Source organism: Nycticebus coucang, chromosome 18 (assembly GCF_027406575.1).
Source record: "Nycticebus coucang isolate mNycCou1 chromosome 18, mNycCou1.pri, whole genome shotgun sequence".
NCBI lineage: Eukaryota > Metazoa > Chordata > Mammalia > Primates > Lorisidae > Nycticebus > Nycticebus coucang.
This window is the reverse complement of record NC_069797.1, coordinates 11223389-11243516: the sequence shown is the minus strand read 5'-3', so window position 1 is coordinate 11243516 and position 20128 is coordinate 11223389. Positions and strand designations below refer to the sequence as shown.

The following is a 20128-nucleotide window of genomic DNA, read 5'->3' as shown; positions in this document are numbered from 1 at the left end:
GCCTTCCAGCCAGGGCTGAGCCCAGAGCCTTGCGGGCCATGCTTCTACTTTCTAGTGGTCTGGCAGGAGTCCATGGAGGTTCATAGTATCTCAGGGACTGGCGGGTGGCATGGCCATAGCCTTGATGATCACCCATTCTTAAGCCCAACAGCAACTCTGGAGAATCTGAAAGCTCCTTTGTGCACTGTTTCACTTAGGTGTCTGGGAGGTGTCCAGGGACAGTGCCTGTAGGGATTGTCCAGGGAAGCTGTCTACACAGCAGGGGACCCTCAGGGATAAACCAGAGTTGCTGTGGCCCCAGCCCTGCTGACCTGGCTCTGAAAGCAGAGCTGGAGCACATGCCCCAGGGCACATGCGCACAGAAGGACGTGTGTGCATGTGAGAGTATTTTGAGAAGAAGTAGGAGTCTAGAAAAGGAGCCCTACCCTGGTCTGTTATTGAAAACTGAAGGAAAATATGTTAATTGTTAAAAAGAAAAAGAAAAACCCAGCCAGCATATCCCTCAGAAGCACTTGGAAGGACTTGGACCTGGAAGGCTTTTGGGCTAGTTGAGGCCTCCTTAGATTGTGGCAAGAGCAAAACTCTGAGATGCAGGGCTGAGTGATACTGTCGGGGACAGGGCATGCCCAGGGCCTAGAGGTGGTTGGTGGCTTCTAGCCAGGTATTTCCTGGTTTTAAGAAAGGCCAGGGACAGCCAACCAGAGAGGAATGTGTCCAGCCCTCAGCAGCCATCCACTCGACTTTGGGGATGGATCAGGAATTCGGTAGGAGGGAGACTCATTTGGCATCTTACTTTGCTGGAACCAATATGCCCCATAAGTCACGGAGCCCTTTACCGTGAGCAGTCCTAGGGCAGAGTTGTCAGCATGAATTTACCCTAGAGAAAATCTCTTCAAGTGGAGGATGGAATTATGGAGGAAGCCAATCGGTAACTTGAACATACCCTTGAAGGTGACGGTTTTCTTGATACATCTACCCAGTGTCAATATAAAAGATGCTCATTTTTGCCCCAAGGCTTGGGTCTTAAAGTAGGATTTGACTGTGCCTCCTTAAGGCTGTTGGATGGCTGAGCTGTGTATGGCAGGGCCATGAGGCATCTGGCTTACACTCTGGGGTCTTTAAAGCATCTTTTGTAGTAGAGGGAAATAAACCATTGTTTATAAACTGTCAGCAGCTGCAGTAAGGAAAGGGAGGTGCTTTAGGTCAGATTGGATAATGTAGGCTCAGCTGCTACTGCTGTCTTTTTTTTTTTTCTTTTGAGACAGAGTCTCAAGCTGTTGCCCTGGCAGAGTGCTGTGTGTCTTACCTCACAGCAACCTCTTAACTCAGGCTCAAGTGATCCTCTGCCTCAGTTTTTCTATTTTGTAAAGATGGGGCTTTTGCTTAGGGTGGTCTTGAACCTGTGAGCTCAGGCAATACGCGCCTGTCCCCCTGGCCTCAGTGCTGGGATTACAAGCGTGAGCCGCTGTCCCTGGCCCTGATGATGTCTTTAATTTGTGAGTGCTTGGGACAGCAATTGCTGACTTCAAATAGCCAACTGGAAGGAGGCATTTGCAAACTACATGAACGGAAATAGAGAAGGTATAAGGATAGATTTCTATTTGTGTGGAAAAATAGACCATAGAATTGAAACATAGTCTCTCTATATCAAGTTATCCCATTTTATTGTCTTTATAGTACTTTCTCTATCTGAGATTATTTACTTTGTTTTCTGTCTACCTGCACTAAAACCATCTACAGAGAGTAAAAAACATACACACATTTTAAGAGAGAAAATGTATTAAAATTGTATTACTCAAGACATGTTTGATTTCTGCAATTAGGAGAGATACAGCATACAATATACAAGATAACAAATGTTATTGGAACGTATTGAGTGTTATAGTTTTAGTTCAGTTTTCCTAACTTAAAACGTGTATACATTTTTGGGGCACTTTCTGTACTGTGTCTTAGGGCAGGACACCAGTCCACACCCAGTGTTGTGTCTCCAGTGTCCCTAGCACTGTGAGAGCGGTTTTCAACCTGTGGGTCACCACCCCTTTTAACAATGAAAATACATCGTGGCATGCGGTGCCTGCGGCTCAGTGGGTAGGGCACTGGCCCTATATACTGAGAGTGGTGGGTTTGAACGGGCCCTGGCCAAACTGCAACAAAGAAATAGCCAGGTGTTGTGGGGGTGCCTGTGGTCCCAACTACTCGGGAGGCTGAAGCAAGAGACTCATGTAAGCCCAGGAGTTGGAGGTTGCTGTGAGCTGTGACACCACGGCATCCTACTGAGGGCGATAAAGTGAGACTGTGTCTCTAAAAAAAAAAAAAAAAAAAAAAGAAAGAAAGAAAAGAAAATACATGGTCGCATTAGGAAGACTGAGGACCACTGGTGTAAGAGGTGCTCAGGGTAAGTAAGTGCTGAGTAAACCAGGATTCCCTGTCTTTTCGTTCTTTGTGATGGTATTTTTTTTTTTTTGTAGAGACAGAGTTTCACTTTATCGCCCTCGGTAGAGTGCCATGGCCTCACACAGCTCACAGCAACCTCCAACTCCTGGGTTCAAGCGATTCTCTTGCCTCAGCCTCCCGAGTAGCTGGGACTACAGGCACCCGCCACAACGCCCGGCTATCCCTTGGTTGCAGTTTGGCCGGGGCTGGGTTTGAACCCGCCACCCTCTGTATATGGGGCCGGCGCCTTACCGACTGAGCCACAGGCGCCGCCCTGTGATGGTATTTTTATGTGACCTGCTCGTCTCTCTGTTGATGTCTGCCTCAGGCATGAGCATTAGCCTTTGAAAATACATTTTGAGGGCTTTTTCAGAAAGATAGGAACATTTTATATATTTGTGTGTTCCCTCGATGCTTCAAAGCTGTGTTTAGTGACAGTGTGACTCATAATTATTCTATTTAGTAATAAAATGCTGTTCCTTATTTTTTTATTTTTTTTTTTGTAGAGACAGAGTCTCACTTTATGGCCCTCTGTAGAGTGCTGTGGCCTCACACAGCTCACAGCAACCTCCAACTCCTGGGCTTAAGCGATTCTCTTGCCTCAGCCTCCCGAGTAGCTGGGACTACAGGCGCCTGCCACAACGCCCGGCTATTTTTTGGTTGCAGTTTGGCCGGGGCTGGGTTTGAACCTGTCAGCCTCGGTATATGGGGTTGGCGCCTTACCAACTGAGCCACAGGTGCGCGCCCAGCTATTTTTTGGTTGCAGTTCAGCCGGGGTTGGGTTTGAACCCGCCACCCTTGGTATATGGCGCCGGTGCCTTACCATCTGAGCCACAGGCGCCACCCGTTGTTCCTTATTTTGCTAGTTGCCTTTTCTCTTTGCCCTGAGCCACTGGCTCTCAAGCTGGCTTTCCAGGAGCTTTTAAATGTCCCAAAGCTTGAGCCATACCCTTGGCCACACGTCAGGGGTCAAATTGGAACCCCTGAGATGGCCCCAGGCATCACAGTGGCAGGGCCGAGTATGTGTGGTGGCACTGTGGGTCCCAGGCCATCCTTGTTCAGTCGAAGGCTTCTGTTCTCCCCTCTCCCTTCAACTGATGGCCAGGAGCAGTGTGTCCTTCCTGCGAAGTTAAAGTCACCAAGTGGTACTCCTTTCTGTGGCTTGGAAATTGATGTAAATTGCATCAGTCTCCTCCTATTGACTGCTAACAGAAAAACTGAGCCCAGCTCTCAGTGGGACAGCCAGCGCTCTTCAATTTCTGCCTGTTGGCTCAGTGACCTGCTCCTCCAGCTCTGACTGGTGAATGTGGTGTGGCACAAAATTAGCAGTTTGGCTAGTTTTTTCTTTATAAAAGTACTGTTTTTCCGTTCGTGATAGTTGAGAAAATGTGAAAAAAAAAAAGCCAAAAATATCTTGTGATCTTATTATACAAGATAACTGTTATTCACTTGGTAGTGTTTCCTTCTGGACTTTTTCCCTAAGTATTTTCCTTTTCACATCTTAAGCATCACTTTGCATCCCTGCTTTCTGTCTCATGACATTGTATGAGAAGCATTTTCTGTGGCTCTTGTGCAGTGCTATGAACATTGTGACAGCTGCACACAGTATTTCACTAGATAACAATTCCTAACTCATCCTTGCCCTGAAGTTGGGCAACCTCAAGCATCTGGGCTGTGCAGTTTTGTTGTGGCTGTCTGTGAGCAAAGCAAGTAGCTTTTTTTTTTTCTTCAGACAGAGTCTCTAGCTATAGCCCTGGGTAGAGTGCTGTGGCATCACAGCTTACAGCAACCTCAAATTCTTGGGCTTAAGCGATTCTCTTGCCTCAGCCTCCCAAGTAGCTGGGACTACAGGCACTATTTTTTGGTGTTGTTGTTGCAGTTGTCATTGTTGTTTTAGCTGGCCCAGGCCAGGTTTAAACCCTCCAGCCTTGGTGTGTGTGGCTGGTGCCCTACCCACTGAGCCACAGGTGCCACCAGCAAGTAGCTTCTTTTTTTTTTTTTTTTTAGAGACCGAGTCTCAACTTTATTGCCCTCAGTAGAATGCTGCAGCATCATAGCTCACAGCAACCTCTAACTCTTGAACTTAGATGATTCTCTTGCCTCAGCCTCTCGAGTAGCTGGGACTACAGGCGCCCGTCACAATACCCGGCTATTTTTTTGTTGCATTTTGACCGGGGCTGGGTTCAAACCTGCCAGCTCCCTACCCACTGAGCCATAGGTGCCACCCAGCAAATAGCTTCTTAATCTGGAGAGAAACTAAAGGTCAAGGCAAGACCCGCATCCCCAAAGGCAGCTGTAGCGACCAGTCTGAATCAAGTGTTCCATGAAAACAAAACATATCTAACGTTTTATGTTACACAGATAACAGTATTATGGTCATGTGATTCATAACCATGTCTCAAAGCATATTTTCTAAAACATTCATGTATTTGTTCACCTTTTGTGTCAGGGCCAGCCTGAAGCTTTGGGGGTGTGTGCTAGACATTGTCCTTGGTGGGCCCCATTTAGGAGAGGCAGATGCACTGACTGTGTGCCCTATAGGGTATGCAGGCGTGAGGGTGGTGGGCGTTGCATAGTGGCTATAGACCACGGAGCTCTTCTAGCCCGGGGAGGATGAGGGGTAGGGTGAGCGAATGGAAGACGGGGCTGTGAGTGCAGGGGCAGGGGCTCCTGTGCACCTGGCCACAGAGGGACCCCGAAGCCGAAGCCAATTCCTTACTACTGGATTCCCACGAGAAATAGCACAGCCTCACACTCAGTTTTTACCTACCTCTCTCCATATGTGCACTTCCATATTGCTACTGAGTTACACTGGGTTTAACAGATTAAACTCTGGCCAGGTTACTTACTTCTCTAAGTTTAAATCCTTTAATTTGTGAAATGGGTATAACCCTGGTGCTTCTTTCCTGGGTTGTTGTGTGAATCACGTGTGCTGACAAGAGCATTGTGCCTGCTGTCCTGCCCACAGGGCATGTTCCAGAAGTGAGCGTTAGGACCCTTACCATTCTCATAGTCAGCTGTTTTCAGGCACTCACGGGTGTAAGTGATGCTGTGGCAAAGTTCTTTGTACAGAAAGCTTGTGGTGTGGTGTTTTAGAAAGCATTCTTGGGGTTATTTTTCAATGTAGAATTCTCAGAAGTGAGATTAATGAGAAGGGTGTGTGAACTCCATTCTTCCCTTGAAATATTGAGAGTGCTTTTCCAATAGATGAGGCTCCGCAGGGGGCAGTGCTTACTGTGAGCCCACCATGTGGCCTCTCCTTCCTCTTTCGTTCCTGCCTGGAGATTTGGGGTGGGCTTGGGCCCAGTGCTCCACCCAGAACAGGACAGACTGTAGCTTTGTGACTTCCACTGTGGACAGAACCAGCAGGAACCAGAGGACCCTTTGGGGAAGTGGCAGTGAAAAAAGAAGCTGCTTCATATTTTGGTCACGCTGTTCCTCCTCTCTCCTCCCCAACAAACCATTGCTCTTGTAAGGAAGAGGGGTTTAATCTGTAGCCCACAGAGAACACAAATTTGCATTTTTATTTCTAGCCAAGGATGGGGTTTGGAACATGGGGACAGGTGGAAGGACTTCCTTGGCTGCTTTACCCTTCCCCTGTGCCTGACACCAGCCCTGTGCTAGTGGCCACTGTTAAGTCTCTGCCTTCTTCCTCCATCGGTTTCAGTTTCCTTGTCTGTAAACTGAGGCAGGAGTACCCATATCACAGAGTAGTGATGAGAGCACTATACCTGCCTAGTTACAGACGAAGGCTACAGCCTGGGCCCGTCCAGCAGCCTCACACTGAGCGCTTGCTGTGTGCCAGGCCTGCCACAGTGCCGGTGAGTCAGGGGCCAGGGAAGCTGTGAGTCCCCCGGCCTGTGGAGCCCCCACTCTGATCAGAAACCAATCTGATGGCATAGCCAGGGAGAACATATTTGAGAGGGTGGAGTTGAGCTAACACTTAGGGATGAGAATGTTTTTGTTTCCCACTTGAGGCTGTAGGGAGAGTGCACAGGCCCATGGCAGGTGCCCAGAAGATGGGGGTTGGCAGCTGCATCACTGCAGCCTCTGCCTCCACAGTCCCTTGCATTCTCCCTTTCTGTGTCTGGGCATCTAGATCTCTTACAAGGACGTCATCTTGCTGAATTTAGGGCCCACTCTGCTTGGGTGTAGCCACATACTCACTGATGACATCTGTTTGCAAATGTCATGTTCTGTGTTGTGCCAGGACTCAAGCACATTTGGAGGGGCCCAGCTCTGCCCACGGCACTCATCAAAAGGATGCAACGTAGGTGATGAGTCTGCATCTCCTGGCAGTGCCTTGTGCCACTGTGAGCCACGCGGTGTCACAGTATTTTCTGGCTTGATGGGATCTCAATTAAATGTGTTCAGACTCTAGCACTTCTCATCTCCTGCAAACCTTCTACTGTTCTGGCCCAGACAGATGGCATCAGGAGTCCCTCAGCACTTCCGTTGTGCACTCTTGGCGCCCTCTGCTGACACCAGCCTCTCACGCTGCCCACAGAGCCCAGGCCCTCCACTAGAGCCCACACCCCTCAGCATCTCCATTCCTTTCTCAGCACAGCACAGCACAGCACAGCAAACTCCCTACCTTGCTGTTTCCTGCCTGTCCCTGCTTTTTAAATTCATTTGTGGTTTCTCCTTGGAGCACAGGCTGATGGGAGCAGAGACATCCTTTAGGCCTGCAAGGCTGGCACAGGGTGGTTGTGCACAGGTGCAGAGAGGCCCGACTGAGCATGTGCAGACATGGTCCTGAGTCCTGGCTCAGAATTCTCATCCTGCCCCAGGCACCTCTAAGTAGCAGGGCTCACTCTCTCTAGGCCTGGCTTCTCCGCTAGGAGAGGCGAGCTCATGAGGACCAAGACCTTCAGGGTCAGGTTCATCTCTCCCTGGCTAGGCAGCCCAGGCAAGTCCCTTCACCTCCAGGCCCCAGCCCTGGTCTGGAGGGGATCTTACCTCTCCCAGATGGGTTAATTGAGAGACTAGTGAGTGTTCATGTAGTGGCCCATGCAGAAACAGGCATGTTGTCTGCAGATGAGGAAATAGGTGCTGAGAACTCAGTCATTCGGTAAGAGTCAGAGAGCTTGGCTCTAGGGTTGGGTCCGATACTGCAGGGCCTGCACACTTGCCTGCCTTGTGCGGCTACTGTTCTGAGGCCACCAGCACCTGCCCAGTAGCAGCCCTAGGTAGGAGAGGAATGCTGGGGGTGGAGGAAGTGCCATGCACTCACACATGGAGTACAACCCAAAATCTCTTCTGTGGTGGAAGCACGAGAAATGTGACTAGCTGCTTTCAGAGGGCACTGGCCCTGGCACACTAGGGGGTCTGGGCCTGTTGTCTTGCAGTATCCCTGGCCTGGACCTGTCCATCTGCTACCTCCTGGCATGCTCAGCCCAATCCTCGGCTTGAACTTCCTATGAACTGGGAGTTATGTCTAGAGCCTGGATTCCATGTCAGTGTTTTGCTGGGATAGTCATGGATGGTGGTATGACATCATCTGATAGATAGCCCGTCCCACCAGGCTGGTGCCAGTATTGGCTACACCACCGGGTAGCTTCAGGGTTCGTCCTTCTTACGAAGTCATATCTGCCTGTGTCGGCTGGACAGTGATCTGGCTGTGATTGTGCTTTAGTGCATTTCTTTTCTTTTTTTTTTTTTTTGCAGTTTTTTGCCGGGGCTGGGTTTGAACCCACCACCTTTGGCATGTGGGGCCGGCGGCCTACTCTTTTGAGCCACAGGCACCGCCCAGTGCATTTCTTATTTTGTACATTTTTAGCCGTTTCACCATGAATCATTATATGCAGTGGAACCTCCATAGCTGACCAGCTCCCTATGCTGATGAGCTCCTTACGCTGACCTGACTTTTATCGACTGGCCTGCACCACATGTATGTGTCAGTATAGCAGGCCTAGTTCCTTATGCTGACCACTTCTGTGTGTGGGCCAGTTGGTTACAGTCCCCTGGGTGGTCAACTTACAGAGGTTCTACTGTGCATATTTTTTTAACATTACCTTGGATAATTTATTTATTTATTTATTTATTTATTTATTTATTTATTTATTTATTTATTTTTAATTGTTGGGGATTCATTGAGGGTACAATAAGCCAGGTTACACTGATTGCAATTGTTAGGTAAAGTCCCTCTACCTTGGATAATTTAAACTTATTTTTCTCACAATTTACCTCATTTGACTAAAAACAGCCTTCTCCGCTCCTCCTTGTGGGGAGCAGTGAGGGCCCTGGAGGGTCCTCCTATGTTTAAGAGTCTCAGCTCAGCTCAGGCCACAGCTGCCGGGAAGGAGTGTCCTTACTGGCTGAGGTCATCGCTGATGCAGGAAGCAGCCTGTGGAACCACAGGAATGGGTTGCCACATTGAAGAGGACCCAGTATGTGCTTGCGCTATCAGTAATAAGGATGGAACTTGACTGGACTGGAGAACAACATCTGTGGATGGCAGGAGCTGGCCCTGAGCAGGCCTGAGCTTAGTGCTGGCTCCCTAGCCCCTCCCTCGAAGGACCCCAGTCCCCACCAGAGCCATAGGCCTGCGCCTCCGAGGCCCAGAAGGGGCTAGGTTTTATGTATATGAGGTTGAAGGTGGGGATGCCCAACAGAGCTCCAGCTCCAGGTGGCCTGGTGGTCGCTGATGGAGGATAGGGCAGGGGCTGGGGCGGGATCCATAGGGTAGAGCCAGGTGCGTCTCAGTCCTTATGACCCCTTTTTAGGTCAGCTTGTTACCTCTTCCCACAGTACCCACTGTCCCCATTTCAGATGTGGAACAGAAGCTTGGCAAGGTCAGGCTGTCAGATGTTGCTGCACTGCTGGTCGGGAAGACGAGATTTGTCGTGGTGGCAGCCATGCTCAGGCCCACGTGGGGTCTTCCTAGGTCCCCAGGCTCAGAATCTTGCCTTCTTGCTAGTTGTCAGACACACCTGTATGCCTGTCATCACAGATCAGGCCGGGGACTCTGGGGACAAGGGCCCCAGCCATCATCCTTCCTGCGGTCTGATGAGGAAGTCATGTCTTGTGTTCTGCATCTGGTCCTTCTCACCATGTGTATGAGATTGGCAGATGTTTGAGTACTTTCTGAGGAAATTGCAAAATGTAACTGATAATAAGCAGTTTCCTATTGTTCTATCAAGTTTATTGTTTTTTTCTTTGCAGTTTTTGGCCAGGGCTGGGTTTGAACCCGCCACCTCTGGCATATGGGGCCAGCGCCCTACTTCTTTGAGCCACAGGCACTGCCCAATTGCTTTGTTTTAAATCACCTGAAATTGGTCTCCTGAAGCACCTTTATTAGAAAAATCTTTGGGTCTTTGTTTTAGGAGCATGTCTGAGAAGGCACAGGGTACAGGCACCCAGGGCAGTCCATGGAACAGGCAGTATGGAGTTGAATGGGGGAGACCCTGGTCTGCCTGAGTTGGGAGGAGTTTCTTGGTCTCCCTGTTGGGCTGTATTTTGAGGGAAAATTTGAACCTTTCTAGCCTCCTCGCTCTGTCCCTCCCCTTTGCTACCGCTTAGCCGGTGTAACAGACTAGAAGGATGTAAATGATTCCTGCCCATGGTTATAATTCTCGGCCATAGCAATGAAGCTCTTCCAGAGGCTGCCTTTGTGGTAGAAGTCCCATGGTGCATTTGATGCAGCTTAAGTGACGGGCTTACACTAACAATTCCCCCTTTTCCCTCCAGGGGTGGCTGGCAGAGAGCACCACATCCCTTTAGCACTTACTTTTCCCTTGGTCCCTGTGAGCTGTGACCCTTCAAATCCTCAGAGTCTGGCCAGGGCTGGCTCAGGTGGTCTAAAGGGTCCATTCAGGCCTATCTCACAGCGACATCTGTGTTCACTGTCATATGCATAAGCAGGACAAGAGGCCCTTTGTGAGCTGTGCTGGTGTCACTGAGGCAAGAATGTCTCTCTTGGAATCCTCCCTCGAAGCTCAGACCCGCTGTGTGTAGCTCAGGGTGGTGGCTGTGAATTCTGCCATCTGCAGAACTGAGAGCTGTACATCCGTTTATAAAAACCACAGTGTTCAGGGGAATACCCTTTTGTCTTGAGTTTCCACATTGATGTGGTGAACTATTTCCGAATGTGCTGGCTGTGCCTTATTCTACCAGCATCAGGTGTGTCTGAGTGTGAAGCCATTCTAGCCTGCAGCTGTGCTGGAGGCCCCCGTTCTCAGTCCACCCTGACCCGACTGGGCAAGCACTGTGGCAATGCAACCAGTAGCAGTTTCCCTGCTGGGACAGGACTTGTTTTCCAGAGCACTTTTTGTGGGGTGGAGTATAGGGGTCCTCTGCTACATTCACTCAGGGTTTCCATTTGCTGGTAAATGGAGGGTGTCTGGCAAAGGTGCTATGAACAGGGGCCCTTGGGAGCCAAGCCTCAGAGACTCTTTATCAGAAAAGAGGCTGAAACAGGCGGCTGACATGGTTAATGCTTTGGATGGGAGAGTCCCCCTAACTCTCCCTAACTGTCTGGCTTCCTTTGTTCTCTTCTTGTAGACAGCCACACATTTCTTCTTGACTACAAGAAAGCCCAAACTGAGCATTCTGATTGGCATAGGTGAGGTTTGGGAATGAAAGCAACAATAGCAAAATACTTTTTGTTTTGGTATATTATTAAGAAATCAAATTGTGGGCGGCGCCTGTGGCTCAGTGGGTAGGGCACCACCCCCATACTGAGGGTGGTGGGTTCAAACCCAGCCCCGGCTAAACCGCAACAAAAAAAAATAGCTGGGCATCATAGCGGGTGCCTGTTGTCCCTGCTACTTGGGAGGCTGAGGCAAGATAATCACTTAAGCCCAAAAGCTAGAGGTTGCTGTGAGCTGTGACGCCACGGCACTCTACTGAGGGTGATAAAGTGAGACTCTGTCTCTACAAAAAAAAAAAAAGAAATCAAATTGTTAAGATAGAGTTGAGGGCTCTTATTGCTATCTAGCTTTATTTCTAAAGACGTGCTTTGAAAAACATAATTGGGATAGTGCGCTAGGCTAGGATTTGGCTTGATTTTATTCAGAAAAAGACATTTGTGCATTTCCATGGCCGCAACATCATGTTTGCTGTCTGGCCTAGCTGTGCAGATTAGCAGAGGCTCGCAAGGCAATTGGTTGCTGGCTTTTTTTTTTTTTTAATGGTTCTTTGGATCACAGAAATTACAGCAAACACACCTGTGCTTCATGCCACAGGACTGTTCCAAATTAAACTTTATTGCTATATGTTTGTGTGTTTTTAAAAATCTCAAAACAAAGTAATATCTTTGCTTTGGCAATCTCGCAGTGTAGAGAGGTTCCCAGTCTCCTGCCCTGCCTCAGCCCTCTGTTCAGAAGCACCTTTTTCCACGTTCCCTGGCTTCCGGGATTATTTCTGTGGCCTGAACTGTATTTAGACCTCTTCTCTTGTTTTATTTACTGTAACCAGGGCATAGCCATCTAGAAACCTCCTTTGGTACAAATCATTCCCAATTTTTTACTTACTCCCAAAGAGGCTAACCTTAGGAAGCAAATTTAGATTGGAAATTTAGACGTAAGCAACATTTAGTAAAGTGAATCCTGATAGTCAGGTTTGCTAGGATGGATGTAATGAAAGAAGTAATTAAAGTAATACACAATCAGAACATTTTAAAACAACTACCTGTTAGCCCTGCAGGTGGATTCCCAGTCCATCTGTCCATCCTGTGTGCTTGCATGCATCTAGCTCTGTGTGTGTGTGTGTGTGTGTGTGTGTGTGTGTGTGTGTGTGTGGATTCCCGGTCCATCTGTCCATCCTGTGTGCTTGCATGCATCTAGCTCTGTGTGTGTGTGTGTGTGTGTGTGTGTGGATTCCCGGTCCATCTGTCCATCCTGTGTGCTTGCATGCATCTAGCTCTGTGTGTGTGTGTGTGTGTGTGTGTGTGTGGATTCCCGGTCCATCTGTCCATCCTGTGTGCTTGCATGCATCTAGCTCTGTGTGTGTGTGTGTGTGTGTGTGTGTGTGGATTCCCGGTCCATCTGTCCATCCTGTGTGCTTGCAGGCATCTAGCTCTGTGTGTGTGTGTGTGTGTGTGTGTGTGTGTGTGTGTGTGTGTGGATTCCCGGTCCATCTGTCCATCCTGTGTGCTTGCAGGCAACTAGCTCTGTGTGTGTGTGTGTGTGTGTGTGTGTGTGTGTTGTCTGCCCACAGCCATGTGCCAGCCAGTGGTGAGTGCTTCAGGGAGAGCTCCACAGAACCAGGGTGGGAAAGCTGAGGAGGAGGAGGTGGGTGAGCCAAGAAACAGTATGCACCAAGGCCTACAGGGAAGACAGAGCCAGGAACCGTCTCAGGCAGTGGTTCTAAAGCTCTTCAGAAGGCAGGCCTTGCTCTGAGAATTTAACCTGTAGGCCCTTTTCCTGGGATGGGGCAGAGGTGGGCACAGACTTAGCACATAGTCCCAAAACTCTGCATCCAATTTCTGAAGGCATCTAGATTTCTTGATCCATGAAACTTGCTAATGGCTATGTGAACCCAAAATTATCCCATGGGGGGGCCTAGCCTGGCTTATGGCGTCATTGTAAACATCCTTCATTTGGGGTTTGTTACATTAGCTAGGAATTCACATCTCATACCTTAATACTGTCTTTCCAGGAGCTGCTTATAAGTATTTCAGCCTGCCTTTGCTTCTAGTCAGTATACAATGAGCTTATACAACAGAGGTGTGCAGGTCACTGCAGAAATGAGCAGGCTTTGCTTTCCAGGATCCTTAACACTGCGAGAGGTGAAGAGCAAGCAGCTTTGAACTATAATTGCATCCTGGTGGGGCCCTTGGTCCCCAGATGCTTGTTTGAAGAATTTTTTTGGTCCAGCTCTTCAAGAACTATACTTTGGGTCTTTGAATTAGCTTCTTTCTCTGGAGCAGCACAGATCTGCAGTGAAGACTGAGGGGCTGGCCCTGGAGAGACCTGCACCCCAAAGGCGAAGCCTGCACCCAAAGGCATCTTCCCAGTCAGTAGCATGTGGCTTACTAGCTGTGAAACTGTGTTCCGCTGTTACTTGATTTTTTTTTTTTTTTAAGACAGAGTCTCACTATATCACCCTCAGTAGAGGGCCATGGTGTCACAGCTCACTACAACCTCAAACTCTTGAGCTTAAGCAATTCTCTTGCCTCGGCCTCCCAACTAACTGGGCCTATAGGTGCCCACCACAGTGCTCGGTCTATTTTTTGTTGTTGCAGTTGTCATTGTTGCTTTAGCTGGCCTGGGCTGGGTTCGAACTACTTGCCACCCTCGGTGTATGTGGCCAGCGCCCTACCCACTGGGCTATGGGTGCCACCCCACTGTTAACTTGATTTTAACCTTGAAGCCCTTTCCTGTCCTCTCCCTGCATTATTGGGATATTGCCAGACTTGTGGGTTTGAGGTGGGAGTGGGGTGTGGTCTGACTGCTGGGTGTGAGCTGGGAAGATCCAGACGTTTGCATATGGTAACTTTGCCTTCCCCACAGCCACCTCCCCGAGGGTGTCCTCTGAGCTGGAGCAAGCCCGGCCCCAGACTAGTGGAGAAGAAGAGCTTCAGCTGCAGCTTGCACTTGCGATGAGCAGAGAAGTGGCCGAGCAGGTCAGTGCCCTGGATGGGGGCTGTGCCATTGTGACCACCTGTCGACGGTGGGCAGTGGCTCCTGGGGAAGATGGTGGCACACCCAACCCTATTTTCAGAATGTTTCAGATGTGCTTGCCAAGATGGCACTTCGTGTTGCCACAAGTGTGTTCTTGTCACACATTGGAGGAGTCCCATGCAAAGTTACATTTAGGGAAAGTTTTGGTGGAAGTTGTTGCCTGGGAAGGAAACCAGTGAAAATTGTTTCCCAGAAACACTTGTGAGACCCACTGAGCACCTAGGCGCTCCCCAAGTGAGCTGAGTGCACACGCTTCTTGAAGGGTGGTGCACGATGGGTATGGGGTGTGGGCTGTGGGCAGGAGTGGCCCAGCCCCTGCCAGGCTTGGTGAGCAGCAGCAGGAGATGCTCCAGGAAACGAGAGTGCTTATGCTTTGAAGATGGACGCTTGTGTACATTTAATTTGTTTTCAGTTCCCTTTTTTTTTTCAGACAGAGTCTCACTATGTTGTTCTCGGTAAAGTGCGGTGACGTCACAGCAACCTCAAACTCCTTGGGCTTAGTCCATGCTCTTGCCTCAGCTGGGACTACAGGCGCCCACCACAACACCTGGCTATTTTTTGTTGCAGTTGTCGTTATTTAGCTGGCCCGTGCCAGGTTCGAACTCACCACCCTTGTTGTTTGTGTCTGGCGCCATAACCACTGTGCTACGGGTGCCAAGCATGCATTACTTTAAAATGGGAGATGAGCAAAGGAGTGATTAAAGTGACTGTAGCTTTAGTGACTGTGGTTGCATTTGTCAGGCTCATGGAGCCAGGGCGGCACAGGGATTCCTGTCATTTAGAAGTTGGTATTCTGAGAGAAGCATTAGGGATAGTTGGGTTAGAATACTGAGGGGTTTGTCCCAGCCTTGTTTTTGTATCTGTGACTGGCAACTTCCTGAAGCTTGACAACTTTTGGCCTCTCGGTTCCTGTGGTGGGGAACTGGCAGCCTGTAAATCTGTCCTCGGCCTCTGCGGCCAGCACTGGGAAGAAGGAGCAGAGAGGTGGATGGTTTGAGCCCATTTTAGTTAATATCTATAATAAAATATAGGGAATATATTTATATTCATTATATTATATAAAAGCTAGTACAACCCTGCCTTTATGCATATGGTGACTTTGCCCTAAATAAATATAATAAATCGCTGCATTAGGAATCAGAGAAATGTGCAGCCATTTTCCAGAAGCAGCAGTGGGAGGTGGAACAATATGCGATTTTCATCTTCTTTCTAATTCCTTTCTGGAATTTCATGTTTTATAAGGAGACATACCATTTCTATGAGTAGAAAGAAATATAAAGCCATTTTCATCTTGAGGAAAAAAACACTTCAGATTAAGCATACAGTCTCCCTGGTGCAACTGCAAGGGGGATGAGGTCACCAGGTGCAGTGAGCGGGCAGCCCTCTGACCCCACACGTTGGAAGTGGGAAAGTCACTGTGTTTTTTTACAAGTCATTTTTGAACATTCCTTTGAAATGACCTGTGATACAGTGTGTACTTCCTATTACTGGCCAGAGGTGGTGCTACTGGAGGGACGTTTCTGCAGGTACTGCCAGCTTCAAGTTGCATTGTTCCTGTACAGGAAGAGCGCCTCCGGCGCGGTGACGACCTCAGATTGCAGATGGCCCTGGAGGAAAGCCGAAGGGACACAGTTAAAGTTCCAAAGAAGAAAGAGGTAAGAGCTTTTTTGACACTGCCCTGTGATTATTGCCAAAACATCCTCACCTAACCTGCCGCGTTAGGTGGGAGGCACAGTGAGCCTCAACATGTCTGAGGCAAGGGGAGGGGGATGAGGCCCCAATTGAATACACCCCTGTGTCTATGGCCACACCTACCTGAACGCGCCTGATCACCTGATCTCATCTGAAGGCACACCTGAGCTGGCCTCAGTCCCCTGGTCTGTAAAATGCCTGCCCCCCTGTCGAGCACTTTCCTGCAAAAGGGTGCACCTGGCAGGGCTGGCCTACGTCGTTGTTGTCCTCATCGTCTGCACTCTGGGCGAAGCTTTCTGCACAGAAGCGCCCAGCGTGCGGCTGTGCTTCAGCGTGCTGGGCACCACCCAGTCAGGAGACAGACTCTCCTCACACCATAGTAGCTGGGGGCTCTAGTAGCCTCCCCTGTTATGCATCTGAGTGGTCTCAGGGGTGGGAGGTGAGGACAGACTCCTGGAGAGAGGCCCTTGGATTGGGCTCTCACTGGTGGCTGCAGGTTGGCAGGGATGGCATTCTGGAGGGCGGTTGCAACCCCAGCAAAAGCCCCTATGAGGACAGTGCGAAAGCCTGTGGGGCATCTGGCAAAAGGTAAATAGCTTAGTGTGGCTCGAGCCTGGGCCATCCTAGGAGGTGGGAATGATGGAGAAGCTATCAGGATGGGGCAAAATGGGTAGTACTCAGTTTCCAAGTTGCTCTTGGCTTCTCCTAGGGGGCCTCACTGTAGTGAGAGTCATGGGCAATATTTATGGCTAATGCATAGGTATTTGCTATAACTGGCCCAGTAAAACCTGTCCCCTTCTCTTTGTCTTGAAAGCACGGCTCCCACCCACAGCAGACCACTCTGTTGGATTTAATGGATGCTCTTCCCAGCTCGGGCCCAGCTGCCCAGAAAGTGGAGCCCTGGGGCCCGTCAGCCTCAGCTAACCAGACCAACCCCTGGGGCCGGCCAGCAGCTCGCGAGAGCACTTCGGATCCCTGGCCACCGTTTGGTAAAGGCTCCATTGTTGGTCTTCTGTGCTTGCCTGCTGTGTGGGTGAGGGTGGTGCAGTGCTTTTTGCTCTTTCTCATTTGGTCAGGTCTGGTAAATTGGGTGGGTGTCCAGGCTCTTCTAGTCCCCAGTGGACGTCTACAGGCCCTGGCTACCTCTCTGAGGATGGTGGCACAGCACTCTTTCTTCCTGTTTTAAATGGTTTTCTGCTTCTGTAGAGGGAAAACTGTTTTCTTCTGTGTCTCCCACGTGCATCAGAAATGACTTGTCCCTTCTCTGGGACACATTTCATCTCAGCCACAGAATTGCACCCCAGCACCCCAGCTTAAGAAACTGTAATACAGCATGGACATCTAAATCAAGTTGCTATAGTTAGCTGAAAATTATGATGTGCTTAATCACCTCTGCTAATGAACAGAGGATACATTTGCTATAATTCTTGTTATTTAAAGCAATAGAAAACCAGTTTCTAATAGGATAATGAGTATTTCAGAGTTTCACTTAATGCAAGATATAAGAGAATTTGTGGTAGGAAATTCAAAACATGAGCACAACACAACAGGTTTGTTCCTGATGATGATCTAAGGCCCATGGGCTTCTTCATCGCTGGGCGAGAGTTTGGCCTCACAGTCCTATGAGGGCTTTGCTGCACTGTGCCCTGGGAAGCCTCTCCTGGTGCTCTGAACCTGCTGACCAGGCTGACCTGCGGGTTTTCTGCCAGGAACTTTGAATTATGTGTCTGTGGCATCTTGCCTATATCCCTTGGGGTCCCTTTTTCCCCTAGCTAGAACCATCTTCTGTATTCAGCTCAGTTCCCTGGATGTTTGCTGACGTGTACCAAATGCCAGGCTCTGTCCTGCCATGTAGGAGCCCCGATAGGAACAGGTGATGGTCCCTGCTGTCAAAGCCCTGGTCAGGTGCTGACAGGATGGTAACACAGTGGAATGGCAGTGCCGTGTAGTCCAGGCCTAGGTGGAGATCATTCAAGAGCGTCCTGGGGCAAGACTCAGCCCCGGAGTCCAAGGTGTGTGAGGCAGTGTCTCAGACACTGGGTGGGCTACTTCCATCGAATCTCAAGGGAATAGCAGCTGACCAGATACATAGAAAGGCAGGGTGTCCCCTCAGGAGACTCAGCATGTGCGAAGGCAGGAGAGTGTGGAATGATAGAGTGGGTGTCGGTAGAGGGACCTTGCCCATGTGAACTGGGCCCCAGGGGAGAAGGATGGGGGTGGGGGTGGGGGTCCACATCACTCAGAAGCCTTGCCAAGTGCCCAGACTTGGTCTGGAAAATGGTGTTGGCCCCAGCTGGCCTTCAGCTCTGCTGTTGGCCTCTGTGACCCAGGTGCAGTCTTTTATTCACTTCAGCAGGGGCCCTTTGGGCTCTGGAGCAAACCCCAGACGAAATTACCCACAGTCTTGGTTCACTGAAGACTAGTTCCAGGGCTGCTCAGGAAGCCGGTTTATGCTGTTCACCACCTGTGTACTGTGCCCCAGGGAGTCTGTAGTGGTTACAATCTTGAGTGCTTGGGAGACAGTGGTGCCCCAGGGACAGCAGACCCCTCCAGACAGTGGTATTGGCTTTATTTTTATTTATTTGTTTGTTTTTGGCTTTATTTTTAAATCTGAAAAATGATTCTCGTGTAAAATGATGGCCACCGTTAAGTTATGGATAATGGATCATTAAACTGATATATAGTTCACTCAGTGTCCGGAAAAAAGAATGTAGTCACACCTGGAGCCTGGTGAGTTTAATGAGTCAGCAGTTGGTGTTTGTGGGGAGGAGTTAGGGCTGTAAAAGGGAGACTTAGTTCTCACTCTTTACCTTTTTATACTGTTCAACTTATTTATCAGGGGCGAGTTTTTCCTGATCAGGAGAGAGAAAATACCTGGTTACTTTAAATGACCAAGTCAATGCCCAGCCCTTTTTTTGGCTATTGGATAAGGCTGTGCTTTGGACCTGAGTGTTCTGGGCTGAGCCAGAGACCCCGACCCTCCAGTTGGGCTGGGGAGTCTCCTCTGGTGGGTGGGAACAGTGCCACCTTCAGGGCTTGGTGTTCTCATGGGAGGGTGGAGGGAGGCAGGCTCCAGGGTGGGGAGGCCAGCACCCTGAGGAACGCTGCCCCCTCAGTCTTCTCTCCTGAGTTTTAAAAAATTGAGATAAAATTCACTATTTTAACATTTAAAGTTATTAAAGTTCTTTTTTTGTTTTGAGACAGAGTCTCACTATGTCACCCTCGGTAGAGTGCCATGCATCACAGCTCACAGCAACCTCAAAGTCTTGGGCTCAAGCGATTCTCTGCTTCAACCTCCCAAGTAGCTGAGAATACAGGTGCCCGCCACAACGCCCAGCTATTTTCTTTTTGCAGTTGTTATTGTTGTTTAGCTGGCCTGGGCCGGGCTCGAACCCACCATGTGCTACGGGTGCCAAACCTAAAGTTCTTACCTTTTGTTTAAAAAAAGAAAGGAAAGAAAGAGACATTAAAATCTTAAGAATTCTCAGTGGTGGTATTAACCAGCCCTCCAGAAGAATGGCCCTGTGCTGGGCCCTGAGTTCACTGAGGCTTGTTGAGAACTTTTGTTCCACTGACACAGCCCCATAGCAAAAGTGTGGTGTCAGATTCATTGTTTAGTTGCCAGTAAAATCCAGTAGTGCAACGTTCGCAGGACCACCCCTCTGCTGTGAGACATGCTCATAAATTAGGAAGATTAGAGTCTCTTCCCATAGCGCCGTTGGCAGTATCTCCTAGTGAAAGAAACTCTGTGTTGAAAGCTGTCTATAGTGAGCCCTGTCATTACCAGTTCTTCCAAACAACTCTGGGGGCAGCTTGGCCAAGTAGCCTTGGTAGGAAATGCTCAGGGCTGCAAGGAGGAAGATGGACCCTGCCAGGTCAGCGGGGCACTTCCTCCCCTATTCCAGATACACAAAAGCAGCCACCTGGTCTGAGGAAGCTCACAGCCTGCTGATTCACAAGGCCTTGGCCAGCGCAGCCACCCACCACCCGGGCTGGATAATCATCTTCCGCCCTAGCAGCAGCAGGTGGTGCTGCTGGCTTCTTGGTGACCCCTGCACAGCTTAGTCTTCTGTGACCCCTGAGCTGTGTCTGCCTCCCTGTGCATATTAATATTCATCAGTGAGGCTCAGGGTGAAGCAGGCTGGTGCGTGAGAGGCGCCCAGAATGCATGCTCCCTGTGAATGGGTCCACAGAGGACAAGGCCGGAAGCTGCTTGATCTTTCCAACCTTGGTTCCATCCTCTTTACTCTCATTCACTTGTGCTTTCAACAAGCTTTTATTTATTGGGTGTGTGGAATGGCCTGTACCCCACCAAGGATGTGGAGGCGGAGAGCACAGAGAAGCCTTGCATTCTGCACTACTGTCCATTCACGGGGAGG

At 49.5% G+C, this 20128-nt stretch overlaps 1 protein-coding gene across 3 annotated transcripts in view; it reads left to right on the top strand.

The window, feature by feature from the left end:
- The window catches only part of EPN2 (epsin 2), a 55466-nt gene that overhangs the window by 11536 nt on the left and 23802 nt on the right, over window positions 1-20128 (top strand). For all 3 annotated transcript variants that reach the window (XM_053568600.1, XM_053568598.1, XM_053568599.1), the window contains 3 exons: window positions 13887-13999; window positions 15620-15712; window positions 16564-16738. In XM_053568600.1, the coding sequence (XP_053424575.1) occupies window positions 13887-13999; window positions 15620-15712; window positions 16564-16738 (381 nt within the window). The remainder of the gene's footprint in view (window positions 1-13886; window positions 14000-15619; window positions 15713-16563; window positions 16739-20128) is intronic.